Source organism: Megalobrama amblycephala, linkage group LG12 (assembly GCF_018812025.1).
Source record: "Megalobrama amblycephala isolate DHTTF-2021 linkage group LG12, ASM1881202v1, whole genome shotgun sequence".
NCBI classification, from domain to species: Eukaryota; Metazoa; Chordata; class Actinopteri; order Cypriniformes; family Xenocyprididae; genus Megalobrama; species Megalobrama amblycephala.
Genome location: NC_063055.1, coordinates 31325579 through 31350924, shown reverse-complemented (window position 1 = coordinate 31350924; position 25346 = coordinate 31325579). Strand labels below are relative to the sequence as shown.

At 37.8% G+C, this 25346-nt stretch overlaps 1 protein-coding gene across 1 annotated transcript; it reads left to right on the top strand.

Moving 5' to 3' along the window:
* The first annotated feature begins 465 nt into the window (after positions 1-465).
* zgc:162200 (uncharacterized protein LOC558638 homolog) lies at positions 466-25047 on the top strand. Its single transcript, XM_048210585.1, has 10 exons — positions 466-622; positions 3604-3887; positions 8734-8946; positions 9881-10033; positions 12462-12911; positions 16781-17641; positions 19198-19377; positions 19581-19732; positions 21850-22183; positions 23800-25047. The coding sequence occupies exons 2-10, from the start codon at positions 3663-3665 to the stop codon at positions 23803-23805; spliced, it is 2574 nt and encodes an 857-aa protein (XP_048066542.1). The 5' UTR covers positions 466-622; positions 3604-3662; the 3' UTR covers positions 23806-25047.
* The last annotated feature ends 299 nt before the right edge of the window (positions 25048-25346 follow it).

Here is a 25346-nt window from a genome sequence, read left to right as displayed (position 1 = left end):
TTATTAAAGTTTTTTAAAGGTTGCATTAAAAAAAATAACAATGATATGCACAAAAAATAATTTATAATAAATAGGCTACTGCAATATTCCATTAAAAAAACAAGAATGGTCAATTTTGATACATGTTGACTATTTGGTTGAATGAACAATGTATGAATAACATCTCATTTTTAGACAGATAGTTATTTGAGGAATGATGACAAAAGCTAGACATTTTTGTGGCCTTCTTTGCCAGAGCAGTTTATCAGTGACAGTGGTATGGAGGCCTAGATTTACTGGTACTTTGATGGTTGTTACAGTACTTAATTTAAGACACCAGTAAAACAAATATTCGTTTAAAGCTTTCACGATGGTATCCTACGTGACAACTTAATCTTATTTCTATTCAGCTGCAGAACCACATCCGCTGCAACATGTTCACTGAAGCTGCGCGAGCGTGCGCTTTAAGACAGGCGGAAGTGGACGCGCGTCATTGGCTGTTGAGCTGCTCTTCAGAGTTGTGCTCGTGCATTCATTCAAACGGCTGACTTCTGGAGCGCGCGCAAGGAAAGGGCTGATCTCCTTCGAGCTCAAATTCATGTTTCATCCGTTTACTGCCTGATTCTGTCAACCAAATCTAAAGGTAAGAGACGATTAAAAGCGACATTCTCATCTCTTAGCCGACTCCAGTTGACAATTTCTCCTCAGCTAACATTGTAGCAAATGAAGACATAAGGCGGATGTATTGAGCTTATACAGATACTTCAGTAAACGGACGGTTGGTCATTTTTAGGGAACATTTGCTACTTTTATAATGAACAGGAAAAAAATGTTTTGTAACCTTTAGCTAAATCCAAGAAAACTAATATTTTTATGTATTAGCACCGTGGCTACCACAAACTATTGACAAACTAACGTTAGCTAATGTTTTGATAACTTCAAAGTCACCTTGTAAAAAAACCTAAAGGTTTAGAAAACAACCTATTATTACTAACAATGAGCTTTCGTGCCCTGACCAACCCAATTCGTCTATTGCAATAAAGTATAATAAAATTCATTAAAAATGCTTCCTGAACTAAAAAATGTCTGTAAATCACCAAATATCGCGCTTTTTGACAAAACCTGAGCCTAAATCCATAATTCGCCACTGGTTTTGTTAATATTTGAGGAAGGAGGAACTGTCAGTGTTTGTTTTGAGGCACTCGGTTTACACAGACATATTGGATGATGTTAAAGGGACAGTTCACCCAAAAATGACAATTCCGCCACCATTAAAGTGAATGATGACTCGGGCTGTTCCACAGTAGAAGGAAAGTCATGCAGGTTTAAAACAACATGATGTTTAGTAAACGATGACGTATGCTCAGCTGTCCGTTCAGTAATCCACGTAAAACCATGATGTCATTAGACGCACAGCTCGCTGGAGTGAAAGTGTAAAAGTCTTTTAAGCTGCTAGAGCAAATCTCACTCGGCTGTGTCCTGCTGGTCTGATGGCAAACCGTCTCATTGAATGTCAGATTAACAGCTCTGATAATCTCATAATAATGTTAAATCTGAAGCCTTTGAGCTGTGCAGTTGGTTTTGAAGAAGCTTATTGGTTCATTACGTTAGGACTGATAGTAATACGCATTTGAAATCGTAAATGTGATAGTGATAGCTCACCCAAAAATGATTTAGCTGTCATCATGTTGTTTCAAACCAACACTACTTTCTTTATTCTGTGGCACACAAAAGGAGATGTTTAGCAGAATGTCAAAGCTGCTCTTTTGCAATGCAATAAGAGTGGATGGGGACCAAGAGAAAGGTCAGAATGGTGATCGCCATTGGGTAATAATATATACTAATATATAATATGCTACAGCTCAAAAGTTCTGTATAATTACAATTTAAAAAAGTTTTTGAAATAAGTCTCTTATGGTCACCAAGCCTACATTTATTTGATCAAAATAGAGTAAAACTTAATAATTTAAATAGTAAAATTTAAATTTTAATAGTAAAACTAATTAATTTAAAATGACTGTTTCTAATGTGATTTATTTCTGTGATGGCAAAGCTGAATTTTCAGCATCTTTACTCCAGTCTTTAGTGTCACATGATCCTTCAGAAATTATTCTAATATGCTGATATGGTGCTCAATTTTTAATAATGTTTCTTATAAATGTTGAAAACAGTTTTTACTGCTTATTTTTTTTTCAGGATTCTTCGATGAATAGAAAATTCAATGAACAGCATTTTTTAAGTAGAATTTTTTTTGTAACATTACAGTGTTTCCCACAGGTTTTTGTGAGACTGTGGTGGGCGGTCCCTCTAGGGGGGTCCGGGGGCATGCCCCCTCGGAGGAATATTTTGTACATTTTAAATTTAAATGCATAAATCTGGTGCATTCTGAGACCATAATTTAAAAGATTAGATCAATGAAGAAATGTGTTATATTGTAAACAATTTTGTGCTCTAATAGTAATTCATTGAAAAGTTAACGGCACAAAGATAACCCCTGTGTATATCTGCATCTAATATTTAATTAATCATATGTTTCTTTTCACTTTTAAATACCAGTTATTGTGCGTGTGAGGCCAATTCACAGTCCTTGTGTTGTGCGATCTAACCTAGCCAGTATGACATCGTTCAGAAACGGCAATAAACTCCAGCAAGATGTAGTTTGCATTTGCATTTTATGCAAATCCACAGCCCTTTATCTACATATCAAGTATTATAATGGGAATACATCATATTAGAGAGTTTTACCGTGCTGACTGTCGTTACCGAACGCGACGAGCTGTTTGAGTGCTGAACAGAGAATGATTGACAGCTGCAGCGGAGGGAAGACGAGTTTCCTTGAACTTTAATTTAATGATTTACATATTCTTCTGTCCCTCACATGAAGCTATGGAATGGCTTCAGATTACTTTGAATATAGTACACGAAAACTTAATTGATGCAAGTCTATTTCTTTTGCCCTATGACTCAATTATCAAACAGTTATTTAAATATCGCGACAGGCGTACTTTGAGACTGTGGCGGGACAAATTAGAATGTGGCGGGCCGCCACAGTCTAGTTAATGTATGGGAAACACTGCATTATACATGTCTTTACTGTCACTTTTGATCCATTTAATGCATCATTGCTGAATAAAAGTATTTTATCCCCCCCCCCCCCCCTCCCAAAAAAACAACAACATACATTTCTTACTGTCCCCAAACGTTTTGTAATAATATTTTGCAGTATTACTTTTTAACTTTTTTTTTTTAAATGTATTTTTGATAAAAAATAAATGTTGAACATAAGAGACTTCTTTCAAAAACAAACCTATTTATTTCAAAGTTTTAAGTTGTTCTAATTTTATGAGAATAGGAAATACAACAGCAACACAGAGTAATGATATCAATGGAGTCACTTTCAGAACAATTTTTTTTCCACCTGATGAATAAAAACATTAACAGCCAAACAGAATCCACCCGAGTTTAAAGAGCTCACACGTTTGAAACGGCAGACAGCATAACTGCAGAGCACGCTTATAAGTCCGTTGGTGTGGATGCTAATATATTAATCATTACAGTTACAAGTATCATTCTAGGTGTGAACTGGCCTTAACTACAGTCCATATGTCTTCTTGCTCACTTCAGGGATGACGAGCCAGGAGTGACGTATCTGTTCTCGGCTGGAGCGTGAGGTTGGGCAGAGGATGCTGGAGGAGAGTGATGGAGAGGTGGAGGGGGTCGGAGGAGGAGGGCTTGAAGCAGAGGTGGAGAGACTGACGGCAGAACTCCAGGAGGCCAATGAGGAGAAGTTACAGGCTGCACGGTACGGCCTGGCTGTTCTGGAGGAGAGCGCTGCTCTGAAGACCAAACACAGCCAGCTGGAAGAAGAACATGAAGCCCTTAAGATGGAAATGCAACAGCTCAGAGAGGTCAGTCAAGAGAAAGATATAGAAAGAAGGAAACAGGGGCACAAGCTTGAATTTAGGTATCTAGGAATTGCTACATGAAACAAGCTTTTTTCCCCCCCAGTGATATTTGTTATTGGGTTGCAATTAATTGTTTCAGGATCCAGACTTTGCATTTGACATCAAGTGGTGACTCAACACTATTATACTAAAATAAATACATTTTAAAATTATATCATTTTTAGAAATTTATTTAAATTATTCATAAAGTTGTAGGTATGAGTATTTGTTGTCTAAATGCCTCTTAAATTGCAGTCGTTTCATTCACTCTGCAACCATTGTGTATCGTTTTTGAAGGTGAAGGCATATGAATTTGTTGATAAAGTGGAGCAGTTGTGGCCTAATGGCTAGAGAGTCGGACTTGTGACCCAAAAGTTACAGGTTCGAGTCTCAGTGCTGGCAGGAAATGTAGGTGGGGGGAGTGAATGAACAGCGCTCTCTTCCATTCTCGTTACCCACAACTGAGGTACCCTTGAGCAAGGCACCTAACTCCCCAGGTGCCGCAGCAAAATGGCTGCCCACTGCTGTGTGTGTGTGTGCGCACACTTGGATAGGTGAAATGCAGTTTAAAAATTTTGTGTATGGGATACCATACTTGGCTACACGTCACATCACTTAAATACCATAGAATTTGACTTGACAGTCAGTAGACACATAACCTTGACATCAGAGTTATCAAAATGCATTTTCTCTTTCCTTTTAAAAGTTGTAAAGCCTGTTCATTTGGTTAGGTCTGATTATATGGAGAGTTGCATTTTGTTATTTGAATTTAGCATTGTTGTTTTTTGTTTGTGGCCCTATCAGAACAGACGTACAACCCAATTTTGGTTCATGACTCACCAGTTCAGAACCACTAAGAATCACTGAACTTGTCATTTGCTTCCTGAAGTGCTTTTTTCCATTGAGAGATTTTGTCCAAGTAACAATCAAGAATTGAGAAGACATGTCATTTAGCTGTTACACAACCAGCTTAGGGATGTCTTACTTTGACCTTCTTCTGTTGAATGATCAGAAGCGTTGTCTTCCCTGTGTGATTCATATCCTTGTGGTATTACAGATGGATAGTTTGCATACTCTGATGTTTTGTCTGGACATAGGACTCTTCACTTTCAGTGACCTATTTTCCTGGTTTGTCAGTGTTATGCAGGATTTGTCATTTCATTTAAGGTTGAACACTCAACTTGGTATGATGGCTAAAAAGCAAAAGCTTTTCCCTGCAGAACTCTGTAAAAACTTAAATTGAATGATAATCACATGACATAAACAGTTCTTTGGGACCCAGGGGACTAACCAGGGGGGTATTCCAGAAAGCAGGTTTCTAGACATACTTGGGTATGTTTAAGAGCAAGTAAGCGGATAACCTCAACTTTCGGTTCCAAAAACGGAGGTAACTTTCAGGGTATGTAAGTAGCCATAGCAACTTACTCTCTGAACATAACCTGCAGGTTATGTTTCAAGGTTTTCTTTTGATTAAATAGTGTATATATATATAACATAAAGCACTATTTTTTTTGTAACAGGATGTTTTTGATGCTATAATTTCTATAATAAAAATACATATAAATAATTAGCATCAAACAAACAATATAATTCTTATTCTCAGTGAATAAAGATTACTTATTAAATAAAAAGATTGAAAAAATGATTGCACAACCACCTAATAGGTGGCGATGTGCACTATGTAGGTTATGTAAATAGCCATTAAACAAAAGAAGGAAGTATAATGGTGCGTTTTTTTCTTAGCTTCTGTTTCCATGGTGAATCATCAATTCGTCTCTCTGTTGAGAATGTTTTGTGTTAACCGGGAACATAGTCTGGGTTGGCTGAACTTACTCCCGAACGCGTTTTTGGAACCAGCATACCTCGAGTAAGCAAGGTTTGGGTTAATCAACCGAGAGTTCAGGGTATGTTTGACGGTAAGTTAACCTTGCTTTCTGGAATGCCCCCCAGAAGTAGTGAGATATTTATATAAATGACTGCAAAAAAAAAAAAAGGAAAATGTAGATTTGAACGATTGTAGATTGTGTAAAGTGTAGATTTGACGATTCGTTAAGCCAACAAAGAGCTTGATCTAGTGGTGTGCATGTTATTCTTTTGATAATAATCATTGAATAATCGGTGAATAATGAATACAGTGCCCTATCTTTCTCTAGATTAATGAGCTCCTGTGAAATATTAGCTGAAAGCAATGCAAGGATTTTACTTCTTGCCACATTGTCAGGTAATTTCTGTTTACTTAAATTGCCTCGTTTCCCCATTAAAAAACAAAAAAAACAAATACCTTTTTTTTTTTTTTTTTTTATTTTTTTTTCAAATGTTTTTTTTATTTGACATAATTGGAAGAAAGTACATGGCTATTTTTCTTAAAAGTTTGAAATTAAGGGAGTCTCTTGACTCTTAAAATTGAGGATATGGATATGTATTAATGTGTTCCCATTTCCTGCATACACTACCATTTTAATAAAGCCCTGTTCAGACGGATCAGTCTATGTGGTCCATGGCCAAAGAAGAAAACTAATAGGCTGTAAGCCGGGTATAAATGAGCCTTTTTTGGCTCTCTTTGTTAACTGATTTATTACATAAATCCTTGCCCCAAAATTCATGCATTTGGACTTTTGCAGTTCCACAAATTTCATCATATTGAGGGCATTGTATGTGCACATGAATTATTGGTTGGCAAACTTCAGCTAATATGTCACTCACATTTTATATGAAGTTCACATGTGCAGCATATTGTAGACCACTCCATCTGGTATGAAGAATAGGCGTATTTCTCTCTCTGTGTGTCTGATTAGTAGAGCATGAAATCAGCAAAGTAGGTGAGTGTAGAGTGAGATGACTGGAGTGAACAGATCGGGGTCTAGTGTGGTACTGTAACATCTACAGATGTAGATGTGGTCACACTGCAGTCATTATTTCCTGTTTAGTCCTCTAAGAGTCTACTAATGTATATTTGTGTTGAAATATTTTTTTCATGCAATAGTACACCCACAAATGAATTTACTGACCCCCCCTGTGTTGTTCCAAACCAATGTTATTTTTTTGCTATCCTGAAGCACAAAAGGAGATTTGAGGCAGAATGTCCAAGCAGCTCTTTTCCATACAATGACTAAGGGGACTTTCACACTGGTGGTTTCTTTCGAAACGGGGCACGGTTCGCATGAAAAATCTCTAATGTGAAAGCTGTCATGTGAACCCGGGTGCGGCTCCGGGGTACCGAACCCAAGACTGATAACAAGGAGGTGGTCTGAGTTCAGTTGCACTCGAACTGTGCTGCGGTTCGCGTGAATATGAAAGCAACACGGACTTGGGTGCTCGCTTGTTCAGAAAGTAAAGTAACCTGCGCATGCATTTTCACCGATTATAATGTATTTACTTAAATAAAACACATGTAAGAGATGATAGTGTTGATGATTTACCTTGGATTCGAGCAGGAGTGAGCCTGCAGTGTATTCGGATTTGTGAGTGCAATCAAAGTGGCAAATGAATGGTAATCAGCTGTCTCCTCAAAATAGGCTGCTTGCAAACAGCGGAAAACCATCTACATGTGACACACATACAGTAAACACAAGTGTCGTTTACTCTGCTGACCATAATAGCACCACATTAATAAAAAATACAATTTATTGACCTGCGCTCTGTTATGTGCCGTCTGTGATGACGTAAGATGAACGCAAACGCACCAGGGTTCGATAGAATCAATTTGAGTGTGAAACCAGACCAACTCTGCGGGGGGCACCGGGAACAATCGTGTCTGGGCTCGGACCGCGGCAAACAAGCCCAGTGTGAAAGCCCCCTAACTAAAATGAAAACAGCAAATACAAAACAAAATTCTAAATATTTATAAAAGGTATAATAGTAACTCTCAATAATACTAAATAACACAGATTTGCAGTGAATTACAGTTATTGCATGGCTTCAGAAGCACTTTTGATACTCTTGTCTTAAGGTGCTTTTTTGTCATTTTGGAGCTTTGCCTTATAAATCACCTTCTGATTTTGTTTTGTGGAAAAGAGCTGCCAAGATTTTCTAATGTTGTCTTTTGTGTTTCACACATGGAAGTCATTTATGGGATGAACTTAGTTTTAAAATGGAGAACAAAGAGCAAATCTTAATTTCTGTCTTTTAAACTGCACCTACACATAATGTACAGAGGTATAAATTCCCCTGCATGACTCTTACAGATTCTCTCATGCACAATTCACTTCCCCCTCTTCAGTCGTCCTTTCATCGTTAATTATAGAGCAGCACAAGCATGTTTTACCCACATGTTCTCACATGATTCAAATTATAATGTTCTGAGAAAAGTGCGTGGCTACGCTAATGGCAACCTGTCCAGTATTGGTTCATCTGGTAACCGTTCAATTCAATGTGAGACAATCTGGGGCATGTTTGTCACAATTTGTCCAAGCACAAAGCATGCATTAAACACATTGTAATTACACCCTCTGGTTGCCAGTGAAGCTGGAATGTAATGTAACGTATAAAGTTTCACTTCACCAGCTCTCAATACAGTTGCTGTTGTTTATAGACTTGGCAAGTAAACGAATTACTCAAAATAATTGAAGACGAACAAGTTTTTAACTTTCAACAGCTCTGAAAACTGCCGTTTTCATTTAACGAATTTCAGACATTCAAGCAAAGTAGCAGAGGGCCGTAAATTGTGTCAGTGTTGCTTGTTTTCTTCAGTTAATCAACTAAATTGTTTTGTTTCATCTTTTGTTGGGAACTGGCAGAAACTCTTCTAGTGTAATTCAGTGTCTTGGCTATGTTGGAGATAAGAGGGTTTGATTGTTGTATATGTTTATAGGCTCTGGCAGACTCTGTGAGCAGCCATAAGCGTGCAGCAGCAGATGGAGAAAGTCGAGAGGAGAGGCTCCTGCAAGAGTCGGCCAATAAAGAGGCGGCCATGGAGATTCGCATGGATGAGCTGCAGGCGGAGCTTAAACAGGCCCGCGTCATGCTGGCCAATGCCTCGGCTGAAAACGAGAGACTGGCCGGGCTCTCCAACCAGATGAAGAAGGTACATACATCATCATCATCAGTCAGAAGACAAGTTTTACATAAAAATGTGCCTAACTATTCCTAACTACATAGACACAAGTCCAATAAAACTTTTATTGACTGTTTTAGGAGCTGTATAATGGGGTTCATTTGCTAAGAGGCAATATTTGTGACAACATAAAAAAAATGAAATGTTCTGAGTTGAAATGGTGCAAAATAATGTACCCTCTGCCTGCTTTCTAGCTGATCAAAGTAAAAGTGGAAATAAGATTCCTTGTTTTCATGAGGCCTGATCATGTGACACAAAACCGGGTTGAGTTTCAAAGTCAGCTTGAAGTGAAGGGAGGCCATAGTGAGCTACTAACAGAATTATTGTACGTGTAATGCGCTTACAAGTCACAGATGTATACATGTCATGCATATTTAAAGGTAGTAATGTGCTTTGTGTGTGTGTATGTATATGTACATTTAAAAAGCATTTTCATAATGCAATAAATGACTTTTAGCTAATGAGCAAGCACTTCAAACAATAATATTTTATACAATTACATTTTTATTCTAAAGGAAATGTGAAAAGTTCTTTAATAAAATAATAATAAATTCTTCTCTGCTTTATAATGAGATGAGAGATGAGATGATTCCTGTTCTAAATAGCCTCACAATCTCTGCAGAGTCTGCACAGATGTGGAAATTGCACCAAGGACATTGTGCTAAACGTTACCTTTTGCATTCAAAGTAAGGTTTGGAATGACATGTGGATGTGCAAATTATGACAGAAATTTAAATTGAGTAAACCATCCCCTCAAGAGCATTTTTATTGAATGGAAAAACATTTACAGCTGCAACATTTTATGACACTACCACCATGTAATTGCTGTGCAGATCTAATTATTTCTGTCCAGACTTTTCTGAATTCTGTGGACTTGTCCTGATCGACTACCTCTGCTCTCTAGGAGTGCGAGTGTTTGGAGGTGGAGAAGACCCGTATGAGAGAGGAGATGAAGGAGTACAAGACTCGAGAGGTGCAGCAGCTTCAGGATAACAGTGAGCTGGAAGAGGAGAACATCTCCCTGCAGAAACAAGTCTCAGTGCTTAAGGAGAACCAGGTGTGTGAGATGTTGCTGCAGTCTGGAGAAGGCTCATATTTAAGTATTGGTTGTTGTAGTTTGCTGTGTTAATTGATTAGCCAGCTATGTTTCACATAAATGTCATAGTAATCCTCTGATGCAATTTTACATGGATTGTTAATCACTTTCTTTTTGTATTTTCTGAACATAAGTCTCTCCTTGTGGAATGTGCTTCGCTAGAGATGTCTTGTGACTATGAGTGTGTTTCTTGCAGCTGCTGTCACTGCAGTACAAACGTTTCTGTTGTAATGCTTCAGTCTCAGCCGATTTTTGACAAAGCCTTCCTTCTGAGGGAATGCACAAAAGAAAGGTTTTATTCACTTGTCTTCCCACATGAATATTCAGTCACACCGAGGCTAGAACGGCTTCCGTATTGGACTAAAAACCGGTTTGCTCGGGATGATTTCATACAGTAAATACACAAATAAGCTGAGACTTTAATAACTAGACTTGTCATAGTGAATTAACTCACAAATATGTGTTGTGTCTCAAGAATTTAACAGCAATTCATGATTTAATGCCACCAGTTCTCTTTGTATGCAAAGTTTTGGGATTGATACTGCAGTGTGACTCTGTGTGAATGCTAGCAATTGAACCCATTTGATGTTAAATTGCTTTGGAGTCAATTTGAAATCAATGGGGTCATTGTTTTTTTTGTTTTGTTTTGTCTGAATGAGAGTATAATCATTGCATTGAACTGGTTCAGTTCTGTTGTTCACAAACTGCATGATTTTAATGTAATTGTGAGCGTTATGAATTTAGTTGATTATTGTAATAGTCCAATAATGGCTATGATGTCATGAAAACGTAGAATAAATAATTTATTTATTGTAATTTGTCATCCAAAATGGGAACAGCTGTTATATGATGTGTTATATGATGTGAGATAAGGAAAGGCAGGCTAATCCAGCCGAACAAGTTGGCACTGTGGTGGTATGTTTTGGGGGCAGGGAGCTACATGGGAAGTAGACGAGCGGAAGTCAGTTTATGATTTCTAGTAACCTTAGTCGAAATAGTAGTTTCTTGGTGTCTTAGTGTCTGTTGTTATTTCTAACTAAAACTATTAAATTCATTTTCAGTAATTGAAATAAAACTAAAATATAAATATTAGATGAAAAGCTTAAACTTATTTCAGTTAGTTGTCAAGGCAACATTTCTAATTTTCATTTAGGTACTAAAATTGCTAAAACTAAAAAAAAAAAAAAAAAAAAAAATTAAAGCTTTTTAAATTAAATACAGAAAAAAGCTATATATAAAAAATAATAAAAATGACAATCACACAAAATGACTAAACTTAAACTAAAATGAATACTGAAAATATAAGTACAAAAAAATCAAAATATTAATAAATGATATAATAACATGTAAATAATAACACTGGTCACGCACCAGTGTTATTATTTAACACACGTTCAGATCTCTAACTGGTAAGTTTGGTTATAGAATTAATAACTTTCTTTTTATCCAAACTAATTATTTAAGTCTCTATGAAATCCTTAATAATTAGGGCTGGATGATATGACCTAAAATCAAAATCTTGATTAATTGAACCTTTTATCTCGATTACGATTAATGGATTTTTTTATTTTTTTTTTGCCCTCATGGTTCAGTGACAAGGTTTATAATGTAAACCTTAAATATGCTTGACTATTAAAGGTGGGATATTTTTTCCTAGTGAAAGAGTGCTCTGACATAACAGCTCACTTTCAGCAGTTATTTTATCTATGATTCGTAACATTTCTTATGGATTTCTGCTTCTGTAAATGCGATACAGATAAATTAGTTCAGTACCAGTACATTTATTTGAAAGCATTGTGTGAATTAGTCATACCATCTCTCTGTTGATTGTGAGGCTGTGGGTTGTAAGTAGTTACTTCAAAAGTAGAAAAATATATGCTATAACAGTTGATTTTCTAAGCTACTTTACTGATAAATCACAGGACAATGCTGACAACGAGTTTCTGTGCTCCTCTCTGTTTGCGCAATCTTCACATGATGTGCAGCTGTCTTTTATGAGTGTTCGTGTGCCACAGTGCATCAGCGCAGTAGCTCAGTATAATACACATCCGATGGTCTAAAATCGCTTGAATGTCACTGTCTGTGTGTGTTGACTTGGCTTTCTAGTTTGCCTCCGTGCTTCTTCCATGCCACTGACTGGATGGGGCGGAGTCACGTGACACGTGTGTAGTAGTATGTTTTTAAGGGGAAAGTATTAACCGGATTAAAAAACGAAATAACCGACATAGAAAAATTATTTTGGTAAGAGGTTTGAAATTTCCGATTAATTTCAATTAATTGTCCAGCCCTAACTTAAAACCTATTTTTTTCAACAAGTAATATTAATATGTATGTGCTTTACTATTACAACTAGACAGACTATCACTAAACACTTTCATTGTGTCGACAGGTGGAGTTTGAGTCAGTGAAGTTGGAGTTGACCAATAAAGACGAGGAGCTGGAGCTGATGAGGGCACAGCTGGAAGAGGCCGGGCGTCTGAGGGAGATCGCGGAGCGCCAGCTGGATGAGGCACTCGAGGCCCTGAAAGAGGAGAGGGAGCAGAAGAACAGCCTGAGACGAGAACTTGCCACCCTTAACTCCAACCCCTTCGACTCTATTTGTCACTTAGAGCTACAGCTGGATGACAGCCAGGATGGAGAGAAGGACAAAGAGGGAGGAGAGGAAGGGGAGGAGATGGACAGTGGGTATAATAACTCTAAAGGGATGGAGAGAAACCGGTGCTCCACACCCAGAAACAGCGACGTGTTCCTTAGACCTCAGGCTCCTGGGCTGGTGGCCGACCTTCTGAGTGAGCTGCACCTGTCGGACAGCCAGAAACTCAAGCAGCAACTGCTGCAGGTGAGGAAACCTGTTCACACCCAACTTGCTTCTCACTCATTTCTTGAGCTGTGGCAACATTTTCCCTTTCAGAGGTTAACTGATGGAAAGTTTGGCAAACTGAGAGAATTGTTTGTTTGTGAGTTTGTGTGTTTTTCCTTTCTGCCTTGTTTTGCATACACTGACATACAAATTTATCTTTGCAAATTAGGTATTAAATGCATGTTTTCCTTATTGGACAGTGGAACTGCTCATTCCAAATTCTACACCCAGACACTATATAATATATAATATAATTATAATATAATATATAATAATGTTGTAGCAATATGACATGGGTTTTATTACTCTTGATCATGTTTATGAATCAGGGGAACAAGTAAAGTCAAAGAGTTACCAGGTCCATTTTGGCTGATGTCCATCTCTTCAGATCTAACCTCAGACTGAAGTTTAAATGATTCAATCCCCATGATGTAAACACCTGTAAAATGTACTTGTGGGTTTTTTTTTATTTTTAACTCAGCAGTTTCATGCATAAAACCCTCATCTGACAGATGAGTACTACTTCCTTTTTCATACCACTTCCTGCTCAGGATGTACCATCTCGTCAGTTTGTAACAAAGTGTCTTTTATCCACTCAGTTTTTACCTTTACTAGCCGATAGGCCAGTTTTTTTTATTTTTATTTTTTTTTTATAAAATGTATAATTGATTTGGATTTTCATTATTTTTATTTATTTATTAAGGTACATTTTTGGCCTTTCTACCTTTATTTTATTGGAGATTTAGAAGAGAGACATGAATGAAAATGAGATAGTGAATGGGATTGGCAAAGGAAACACCCCCAAAGTGTGATTTTCATCATTTATGACACTCACTCAAACCTAAGAGAATTGTTGATTAGCTTAAATTAGTCTAAAGTGGTCCTTCCTTTTAGTTCTTGTCTCTTAAATGGTTAATGACAGAAATTTAATTTTTGGGTGAACTAAGTACTTACCCTCTTGTCGTCCCAAACCCGTAAGACCTTTGTTCATCTTCAGAACACAAATTAAGATATTTTTGATGAAATCGGAGTACAATGATGTTGCACACATAAGCAGCAACAGTTACAATGATGTTGCACACATAAGCAGCAACATCATTGCACATTTTGAGGTCCAGAATGATATTAAAGACATAAATAGTCTAAAATCATAAATAGTTCAAATAGTCTTCCAGGCTTCCGTGTTTACGTCCAAACACCGGCTCAGTATTAGCAGACGCTGTTCACGTGAGCAGTATGATGTGTGTGATGCTGACGCAGAAGTCGGCCAATAATGAGTCAGCGTTTGGATTTAAATGCAAAAGCCTGCATTGCGTTCACTTCGTCAACGGAGTATGACAACGGTTCAAATTGTTAAATAAAGTTTTTTTTTTTTTTTTTTTTTTTTTAGTTTTTGCGCACAAAAAGTATTCTCATCGCTTTATAAAATAAAGGTTGAACCACTGTAGTCACATGGACTATTTTAACAATGTCTTTAAAGGTGCCCAAGAACGTTCTTTCACAAGATGTAATATAAGTCTAAGGTGTCTCCTGAATGTGTCTGTGAAGTTTCAGCTCAAAATACCCCATAGATTTTCTTTTTAAATTAATTTTTTTAACTGCCTATTTTGGGGCATCATTAACAATGCACTGATTTACACTCGGCGCCGCCCCTTAAATCGCGTGCTCCCTGCCACACCAGCTGTCGACTATATTACAGCGCATTTACAAAGTTCACACAGCTAATATAACCCTCAAATGGATCTTTACAAGATGTTCGTCATGCATGCTGTATGCATGCTTCGAATTATGTGAGTAAAGTATTTATTTGGATGTTAAAGTTTTATTCTGAGTGAATTTGAGGCTGTCCTCCATGGCTAACGGCTAATGCTACACTGTTGGAGAGATTTATAAAGAATGAAGTTGTGTTTATGCATTATACAGACTGCAAGTGTTTAAAAAATGAAAATAGTGACGGCTCTTGTCTCCGTGAATACAGTAAGAAACGATGGTAACTTTAACCTCATTTAACAGTACATTAGCAACATGCTAACGAAACTTTTAGAAAGACAATTTACAAATATCAGTAAAAATATCATGCTATCATGGATTATGTCAGTTATTATTGCTCCATCTGCCATTTTTCGCTGTTGTTCTTGCTTACCTAGTCTGATGATTCTGTGTGCAGCTCCAGACGTTAACTGGCTGCCCTTGTCTAATGCCTTTTATAATGTTGGGAACATCATGGGCTGGCATTATGCAAATATTGGGGCATACACCCCGACTGTTACGTAACAGTCGGTGTTTTGTTGAGATTCGCCTGTTCTTCGGAGGTCGTTTAAACAAATGAGATTTATATAAGAAGGAGGAAACAATGGAGTTTGAGACTCACTGTATGTCTTTTCCATGTACTGAACTCTTGTTATTTAACTATGCCAAGGTAAATTCAATTTTTGAATCAAGGGCACCTTTAATACTTTTCTGGACCTCAAAAGGTGCAATGATGTTGCTGTCTAATGTGGTTCAGAAACCCTCAGATTTCATGCATGAAATAGCATTACACCCTTATTTACTTACTTATTTACACTGTTAAAGAGTTGCATTCTCATAAAAAAAAACCTGGCCAAAGTTTCAAAACACGAGTTGGACATATGAAGTATTTCTGTGCCAAATACACTACTTCCAGTTTCGGACCACATTTCAGAGAGTTTTTTTCGAGTATGGCCCGAGTATTATCATGTAATAAAGGGTGGAATTCCTTGTATGGGCACTTCTCCCTGATAAGCTTGCACACACATCACCCAGAGCAAGAGCGAGAGCGAGAGCATGCCCATCAACGCGGTTTGTTCGGGTTACGGAAGCCGAGAGATTTTTCAACAATGGCTGTGTCCCAATTCAGGGGCTGCACCCTTCAAAGGTCGCATTTGAAGGCTGCAAAGTAAGAACGAAATTACAGTATTTTACACCTCACAAAGAATATCAGTCAATTTTATTACAGTTACTTTTCTTAAATAAGACATCCTTGATGAAGTATTCAGCCTTCAAATGCGACCTCCGGAGAACACAGCCTCCGAAATGAGACGCAGCTCCTGTAACCAAAGGAGTGCGTTTTTTGGTTGTGAGGGAAAGATTACCTTTTTCAGCTTCCCAAAGAACCCAGCATTAAGGGAACAGTGGATACAATTTATTTTTCTGGGGCAGCAACGGAGTTGTGTACGTATGTTTGTATGTTCTCGGAATTTCAATGATGAATGCTTTGTAAACAAGTCCCAGTTCAACGCTGGATTTGCTGATTACAGGTGGTGAGTAAAACTGCATCAAATCTCTGTGTTTTGTTGGCAATCGGCGTGCAAGTGCATATAATGAAAACAACACGAATGTTTTTGTTCCCTTTTTATTTATAATGACGTCGCAGCTTGCATACTATCTCTACGCAAAAGCTGCACGCGCTCATGACTCTTTAGCTCTGCCCATGGCAGGCACACCTGCAGGAGCTCGGCTTTTTTCAGAAAGACTCGGTACAGCGTATCTATCTTTTATAAATATGATAAAACTAAAGACTTTTCGGAGATATGAAGGATGCTATACTACTCTACAGGTACTCAAGATTAACATGATTGGTAGAAACTGTGTTACCTACCCTTGTGTTCTGAACATGAACAGGACTTACAGGTTTGGGACGACATGAGGTTGAGTACATAATGACATGCGTAATTTCATTTTTGGTGAACTAACACTTTAAGTATAATTTCTCTTCAGTGTTGTTTTCTATCCAAAACATTTGGATTGAATTAGTCAATCTGAATAAACCTTGTGTTGTGACAGTACTTTTGTTGAGAGCCATATTGTTTTTGTCTATCCATGTCCAGGTGGAGAGAGAAAAAGCCGCACTGAGCAGCACTGTGCATGACCTTCAGCAACAGTTAGTCCAGTCTAAAGATGCTCTCAGTGAGCAACAGGTGAAGCTGGATCAGTTGACCCAATGTGTGGAGACTCTTCAGAGTACGGTCTCAAAAAGGCCTTGTGAACAAGGGAATGGATTGAGTCTGTCTTCCAGGTCACTTCAGAACCAAGAGGCCGATAATGGCATCAACTATTACGAAGTGGATGCAAAAAGCACGGAAGTACTAGAGTGCCGAATGCAAGAGGCAAATGAGGAGCTTGCACATCTGCGTGAGGAGCTGAAAGAGGCTGGCGAACGCTCCAAGGCCCTGGAGGAGCGCTGCAAGCAGGAGAAAGAACGCTGGAGGGGTGAGGCACAAGAACTTGCTGATAAAATTCGACAGTGTATCACTGCTAGCCGTCAGGACCAGGAGCGAATAGGAGTATTGGAGCGAGAAATTGGCGCTACGCGACAGGTCGCCACCGACTCTGAAAGCCACCTCAGTGTTGCACAGGAGGAGCTTCTGGCCTTCTCTGAGGAGCTGGCCAACCTTTACCATCATGTGTGTGTTTGTAATAACCTCACGCCTAGTCGAGTTACACTGGATTACTATCGTGAAGGAGCCCAAGCAGGGAGAACGCACAACCATTCACAGTCCCACCACTATCGCGGATCCTTCCGCAGACACAGGCGGTCAGGTGAAGTGTTGGACTTGGGTAGTGGAGGGAGCGGAGACACGTCCCCTAGCTGCGGAAGTTGTCCAGGGTCTCCTACATTAGACTTCAGGGACCCAACCAATGTGCGCAATCTGGTAGCTGTCATACGCTGCCAGATTAAACATTTACAGGTATGTCTCAGCTCTTTCTAGTAGAATAATTAAGAAATAAAGTGTACACTACAATTTTCATTCATGTCCTAGAATGTTCTAAAGACCCTTAAATAAAGACAGTTAAAAATATAAAGTAATAAGAGTAAATAGCCCTGCAAGATTATAGCTCATCAAAGGAACATTTCATTTAATGTGTTAGCGTCATTGACAAATAAAGCTTCAAAATGGGTTTTTAAAAATCTTTTCAAAATTTGGCAAAATGTAATGCATATTTTTGAGAAATGAACAATGTGTTTAAACAAGTTTGAGTTGTTAAATAACATTTTCAAAGTTTTTAAATACATTTTTTTTGACTGTTTTTGTGTCAGGCGGTACAACCAAAAAGTTGTATGTATATATTGTAGTTGTACCACCTGACATGTAAAGTGTACCAGCCTACCCATACTTGAAATGAGCAGTTTTACCAGTGTTTGAGAGAGAAATACAAACCTTTTTTCTGTCACAAGGATCATTTGGGGTCCTGATGAATTATCATGTTTACTGTTATTACTTTGTCAATTCTTAAAAAAAGAGCCATGTTTACAGTTGTGCCACCCTGACATTTGAGAACATACAAATTGCTGTTTTTTCAAATATCTCAACAGCTTTAAAACTACTGATATTTATAAAATTGGTTTATATGAAAGATTTCAAACCTAAAATGATGCCATAGTTTTTTTTTTAGTTTTTTTTTTTTTAGTTTTCTTAGTCTGTTCATTTGTTCGGACAGTTGCACCACCTGACATTTTGGGGGTTTAAGATAACAAAACATAAAATACTATGTATTTAAATGTACTAAAAATTCATTCAAACTAAATAGGTTTTATAGAATAAAGTGATATATGTCATATATGTTTATCAAATTATATTAAAATGAAATAATGCACTTGGACACCCTTGGACTATGCATGTCATGTTATTGACCTGTTAGTTCACCCATAAATGAAAATTGTCATAATTTTCTCATGTCATTCTAAACGTGTATGACTTTCTTTCTTCTGTGGAACATAAAAACAGGTATTTTAATGAATGTTGGTATCTAAAGTTTTGGCTGCCGTTGATTTTCATTGAATGGATTTTTGTTTCTTTAAATATCTTCTATGTTTCACAAAAGAAAGAAACTCATAGAGGTATGGAACAACATGAGGGTGAGTAAATGATGACAGAATTGTCATTTTTGGGTGGACTGTTATTTTATATTAAGCCTTTAAGCTGCTTTTTTGGGGGGCTGGGGGTAAGGCATGAAATATGAACCGATCTGACAAGGCTGCATTAGGATGCCTGCCTGAATCTTTTTTTAACACCAAAATTTGGATTGCAATTTTGTAAGTAAGAAATAATTCTATTTTATAAATATCTAAATCTTTGCTTTTTTTATTCTTTGGCAGTTTTGATGTAATACTTTTAAAATGTTTGTTATTATGCATTTTATATTGTTATAATTTTTGTTCGGTACTTCGGTCAGCAACACTGATTAAATGTGTTGTATAAATACATTTTATTTATTAAATTACTTACTTTTGCAACCTTTTCAGGTGGCAGTGGACCTGTGCAGGCAGCGCAACCTGTTGTCCTCCCCAGCAGCAGGAGGAAACGCTGATTTAGACCGTGACACAGAGGCACTGCTTGAGGAAGTGTTAAAACTGAAGTCCCTGCTGAGTACCAAGAGAGAGCAGATAGCCACTCTCAGAACTGTCCTAAAAGCCAACAAACAGGTACAGATGTTAGATATGTAAGACAATGTAAGATGATTAAATGCATAATAAATAGTAAAAATGTGCTCGCGCACATTTTCCTTTTAAAATTTCCTTTACTCTGTGCAGTTTAGAGTATATTTCTAAACTGGTCAACATGGTTTCTTTTGATGTTTTGATGTGATTACGGCTTTAGTAATTTTTTTTTTTTTTTTTGTTCCCAGACGGCCGAGTTGGCTTTGACCAACCTGAAGACAAAGTACGAGACAGAGAAAAGCATGGTGTCTGAGACGATGATGAAGCTTAGAAATGAACTGAAGGCTTTGAAGGAGGATGCAGCCACCTTCTCCTCCCTACGAGTCATGTTTGCAAGCAGGTATGATGGGATTACACGTGCACAAAGTGCTTTGTGTACTCACAGGCCAAGGAAGCTTCTCAGGTCATCATTCGTGCGGCACATAGCTTCTTTCTAATGAGTGTTTATAGGGGTTTTAGTGTTAAACTGGTTTTTTGAATACTGGTTTGATGTTCATGGGAGAAGTTGATTCTCCCAGTTGAAATTCCAGATTAATTCAGAAAACAAACTAATCAATTTTAGTTTTAGTAGTTTTAACTTTTACATCTAATCATTGTGATGGGTTGTCTTGGGATAGCTGAGAAATCATCTGCTGACGTGATAAAAGGATTTGTATAGGCTTTATAGTCATAGTAAAACCTGCATCATGGTGAAAGATTGCAGACAGTGTTTGTTTACATTTGTAGAAAGACATATGAGAGGTCTTTGGGATACAGAGTCATAGAGATTAGGCAGTCATGACCCTGTTTTAAGAGCACGCTAATAAGATTATAATCTCAAGGCCTGTTCTCCCACGAGCTCCTCTCACATGCTGATTAACGTGCACGCTCTCTGATCCCGTGTGCAGACGAGGGCAGCTCGCTCTGAGCTCAAGTCATAGATCAAGTGTCAAGGGAACTGAGTAGTGGAAGCGGGGATAACGTTTTGAGTCAAGTAACTGTAAAAGGAAAAATCTAGACCTCTATGGAACATTTATACTAACTTGTATGGTATGAAACATATCATTTACAACTTTTTAACATAGAAATAATTGCAGATTTTTAAGATTGCAACCCATAACTTGAAATTAAATTTTTTATATCAGTTGATTAAATATAATTTTAATTAATATTATTTAATTAAAATAAATAAATATTATTGTCACTGTTTTGTTGTGCATGCTATTTACTATCTTTAAAATGTGTGAATACAGTTCAAAATTTTGGGCTCTGTAAGAATTTCATTTTTGAAAGAAGTCTCTTATACTCACCAAGGCTGCTTTTATTTGATCATCCAAAAATACAGTAAAAACAGTACTATTGTGAAGTAATATTACAATCCAAAATAAATGTTTTTCTATTTTAATATATTTTAAAATGTAACTTATTCCTGTGATGCAGAGCTGAATTTTCAGCATCATTACTTCAGTCTTCAGTGTCACATGATCCTTTCTATGAACATGATCATTCTAATATGCTGATTTGGTGCTCAAGAAACTTTTATTATTATTATCATCAATGTTCAAAACAGTTGCGCTGCTTAATATTTTTGTGGAAACAGTGATACTTTTTTAAGGATTCTTTAATGAGTAGAAAGTTAAAAAAAAAAAAAAAAAAAAAGTTTAATTGAAGTAGAAATCATTTGCAACATTATGAATGCCCTTACTGTGCATCCTTCCTGAATAACGATTCATTTCTTAAAAAATATTTGTACAACCCCAAGCTTTTGAACGGTAGTGTCTGTATTGATATTATACTCTTTATACTCATTTCTAAAATATCATCAAAGACTAGTTAGTTGGTGGTTGGTTACTGTCCCAAGTCAAAGGAGCTCACCTCTGTCTTTATGTTTTGATCCTTGGATATTTTCAGTGTAAATCTATGGGTTTGATTAATTTTTTCATCCACTTTTTCCACCGCCAGCCAGGCTAAAATTAAGTAAAGTAAAAGTAAGTTTGCACAAGTCTCTCCTCAACAGAACATAGTTTTTATCTGTCATGTCAAACACAATTACTTCCTAACAAGTTACAGGCCAAAGTTTCAAACTTTTGGATTAAAAGTTTAGAACAAATCACTAATCCAAAGTATGAGCAATAGTCATAGTGATGCTTTCCTTTGCAAGCATACTTATCAAGGTTATTAACAGTTTACTGATTTATTGTTTTTACTCAAATCATTAATTCTGAAGCATTTTATTTTTTAGGCACAAAAGGGTTCTGGTCTGTTGCGTGGGTGTGTGTGTGTGTAGCGCTCTCATGAGGACAGACAGACAGACAACACTATTCCACACATTCTTGCATCAGTTTTTAATAAAAACTGAAATGTTTTTAAGGGATGTTTATGCAAAGTCTAATCCCTTTTATTCTTTTGTTATTTCATTCTATATGTATCTCCACTCTCCTGTTTCCTGTATTCAAATCATTCCTCCTGTTTTCACAGATGTGACCAGTACGTAACTCAGTTAGATGAGATGCAGAGACAGCTCGCCGCCGCTGAGGATGAGAAAAAGACACTGAACACTCTCCTCCGCATGGCCATTCAGCAGAAGCTGGCACTGACCCAGCGGCTGGAGGACCTGGAGACCCCTCTGTCCCCTCTCAGTAACGGTGGGAGTCCACGCCATTCCCGGACCAAGCATCTGACCAAATCAGGCCGAGCTCCGCGGAGCCCCATGAGAAGCAGTCCACGCTCCAGTCCGGTGCTGGTTCCTACTTGCCCGCCGAACATGAGCAACCACTTTAGGGCGCTCTCACGCAGCCTTCACAGCAGCCCCGTAAGAGTGCCCTCCTCAACTTCCTCATGCTCGTCTTTTTCTGCCTCAAACGAACCAGAGTCCTCTACGTCCACGCAGAGTTTAGCATCTGTCGGTCTTGTACGCGACACTACTTTCGTTCGGAGTTACGGGTCAAGTTCGTCTCGCTCGTTAGATGACTCTACCGGGGGGTTGGGACCCTTCGCTATTCAGTCACGACAACCCAAAGTTAATGAGTCGCAGGCAAATAGCCTGAAAGTGTCAGCACCATTTCGCAGCAAAACGTTTATTAAAGCGCGTCGCACATCTTTACCTGCGACCAAAACTGGTTCACATTCAGTCGAAGCTCTTGCCACACGATTAGGTAGAAGTGATGGATCAGAGAAAAGACGTAAAGTTAAGATGGAGGAAAATGATCTTAAGCTTTCTAAAAAGTCCAATACAGAACGTATGTTTCTCAAAAAGCAGCCTAACATCTCTAAATCCCGATCTACTGAGGGAACTACTTTGAGTCGCTTTGCTTGTTCAAATACAGCGTCTACGACGCAATCCAAATTTCTCTCTCAGGCAGCCTCAAGTGTAGCATCTCCCAGCAGTCAATCCACTCCATCAGATAAACCGCAGAAATCATCATTCCCCTGTAGGACCAAAACATCCTCTAGGTTAGCGAGCCATTCAAACTCATGTCATGACTTTGAGGAAATTATCTCCAACCCGAGTCGTGAGATTAAGAGGCAACAAGATCAACTCCGAAAACGGCAAAGAGGTGTTGATGCAGCAAACAGGTCAACGCACACTTCCACACGCCAGACGAAGTTCAGAGCCACATAACTGCTCAGTTGTTGGTTGGTAACACGTCACATTAGTAGCACAATTATACAACCAAGTCTGATAAGACAACTACAAAAACATACATAGAGAGGTTCAGAATTTGATGTTGGGAATTTAATCAAAGCTGTCATTAACAGAGTGAAAGACCGCATGAAAATGAACAGCACATCTTCCTTGTGTTTTGTCTGTCACAAGTCATGTTACCAGCTGGTTTTGTACCTTAGTGAAATTATGTTTTTGAAGTCTCTTATGCTTACCAGAGCATATTTTATTTGACCAAAAATACTGTAAAATCAGCAGTATTAGCTGCTTTTCCACCGAAATTACCCAGAACAATCTGTCCCAGGAACTTTTTTCCCCCAAACCTTTTGCTGTTGCCATCATGGTCTAAAATACTGTGAAGATTATGTCCAGTGACATTTGCAACTTTCCAGTTCCCGTTGGATTTCGTCTTCCGCATATAAGCTTAATAAAGCCAGAACCTCGTTGACGGTACGTTGGTCGTATTTTTTAAACTCCATTGTTGATTCGAATAGCAAGCAACTCTTACTGCACTTATCGCAACTGCAGCTATTGTGAAATTTAATTTTGAAGAACTGTTTTCTATTTTATTTTAAAATGTAATTTATTCCTGAGATGGCAAAACTGAATTTTCAGAAGCCATTACACCAGTCTTCAGTGTCACATGATCATTCAGAAATCATTCTAATACATAGATTTGCCTGTCAATATTGAAACCATTTGTGCAGTTTCAGCATTTGTATAAATGAACTCTTGACTTACTGTGTGTCACTCTGTCTTTGCAGAGATGAAAGCCTCCTTGTGTCCTCCCTCTGTGCTCCAGTGTACATGGACCATGTTCATGCCCAGTTCATGAACACCCTCACCCTGCAGACCTGTCCCAGCATCCTCCTCTTCATCAGACCTCACCTCATTGGATCTCTCATCATGTCTCTCGTGCCTCTCCCACCCCCTCTCTCTTGCCTGTTTTTTTTTGTGCTTGTCTTGTTTTTGTTTGTTTGGATCAAGCCGTTCAGCTTCAAGACACTGAAAGCTGAACACCGTCATGTCATCTCACGATGGCATATCATCAGATTTATTTCTTGTTCATGAACATATGTACCAAACCAAAAACTGAAGTCTAACTAGCTGTGACTGACCTTTTCTTATGCTAGCCATAAGTAAACACACCTTGTTTTGGTTTTAGCCATAAAAAAACTGAATTTTTAGGTATCATGGAAGACATTCCTCTGGTATAACTGACCAGTTGTGCAGTTCTACTACGAATCCTCATTGGTTATTTACATGTAACTTGCCCTGGCCTTTAAAGACCGCTACAGTGAAGTAAAAAATAAATGCATACAGTATAACCAGTAAGCAGAACATTCAACTATGCAGAGGTACAAAGACTTTTGCTGCTAATTAGCTCATGCAAAAAAAATCCACTTACCAAACTGCCAGTTTAACCTACCTACAACACAGGGTTAACAACAGCACTGTTAGACAGATTTAATTTGATTTAATATGATAGTGTTAAACTGCTGTGACAGTTTGTGTTCATGAACACATTGACTGGGGAAAATTTTAATAGGATTTAAAATAGTGCCTTAATATTTTGAAGTTGAGTGAAGATTTGTAGATAATTGGTTTAATATTTTGTTTTTTGATTTGATGTAAGGGTTGTTTTAAGACTAATTATGGACATTTGCAGATGCATGTGCAGATAATTCCCTACCATGCATTCCCTATAGGCTTGTTTTGTTAAAAACTAGGCCTTCGCAACCAATATTTCACCGTTCTTGTCAGAACCGTGTGTGTATATGTATGATGTTGTGTCGACCTGCCTGTCAACACTTTCATCTCGTTTTCAGTCGTTCATGATATTTCTATATTTCAAAAATGCTTCCTGTTGTATTTTTATTGTTGTTTATTTTTTAACCTAATTTTCTTTTATATTTTATTGTTCAACCCTACAGAATAGTAATTTTCATGAAATATCAGGTCTTGTTTGTGAAAATATGTAGTAAGAAAATAAAGTTTTCAATGTTCAAGTATTTGTTGTCTTTTGTTTGTCTTACTGAGGATGAGTTACTCTTTTAGTCTGATTGGGAAATAACCAATGACTCTGTTTAATTTCAATGCTTTCCACTCATCACATATCACTTTCCTCAGAGTTCCCAGAGTCATATTTCAGGTTTGAGGGTTTTGTGCCCTCTACTTTGACATTTGCCCATCTTTAGTCCGAGGGGGTCAATTTTTGTCATTATGTCCTGCAGTAAAAAGATCCCTGAGCTCAGTATGACGACTCTCTTGTTACACTGCTGACAAAGGGCCAGTACTTCTCATTGTATCT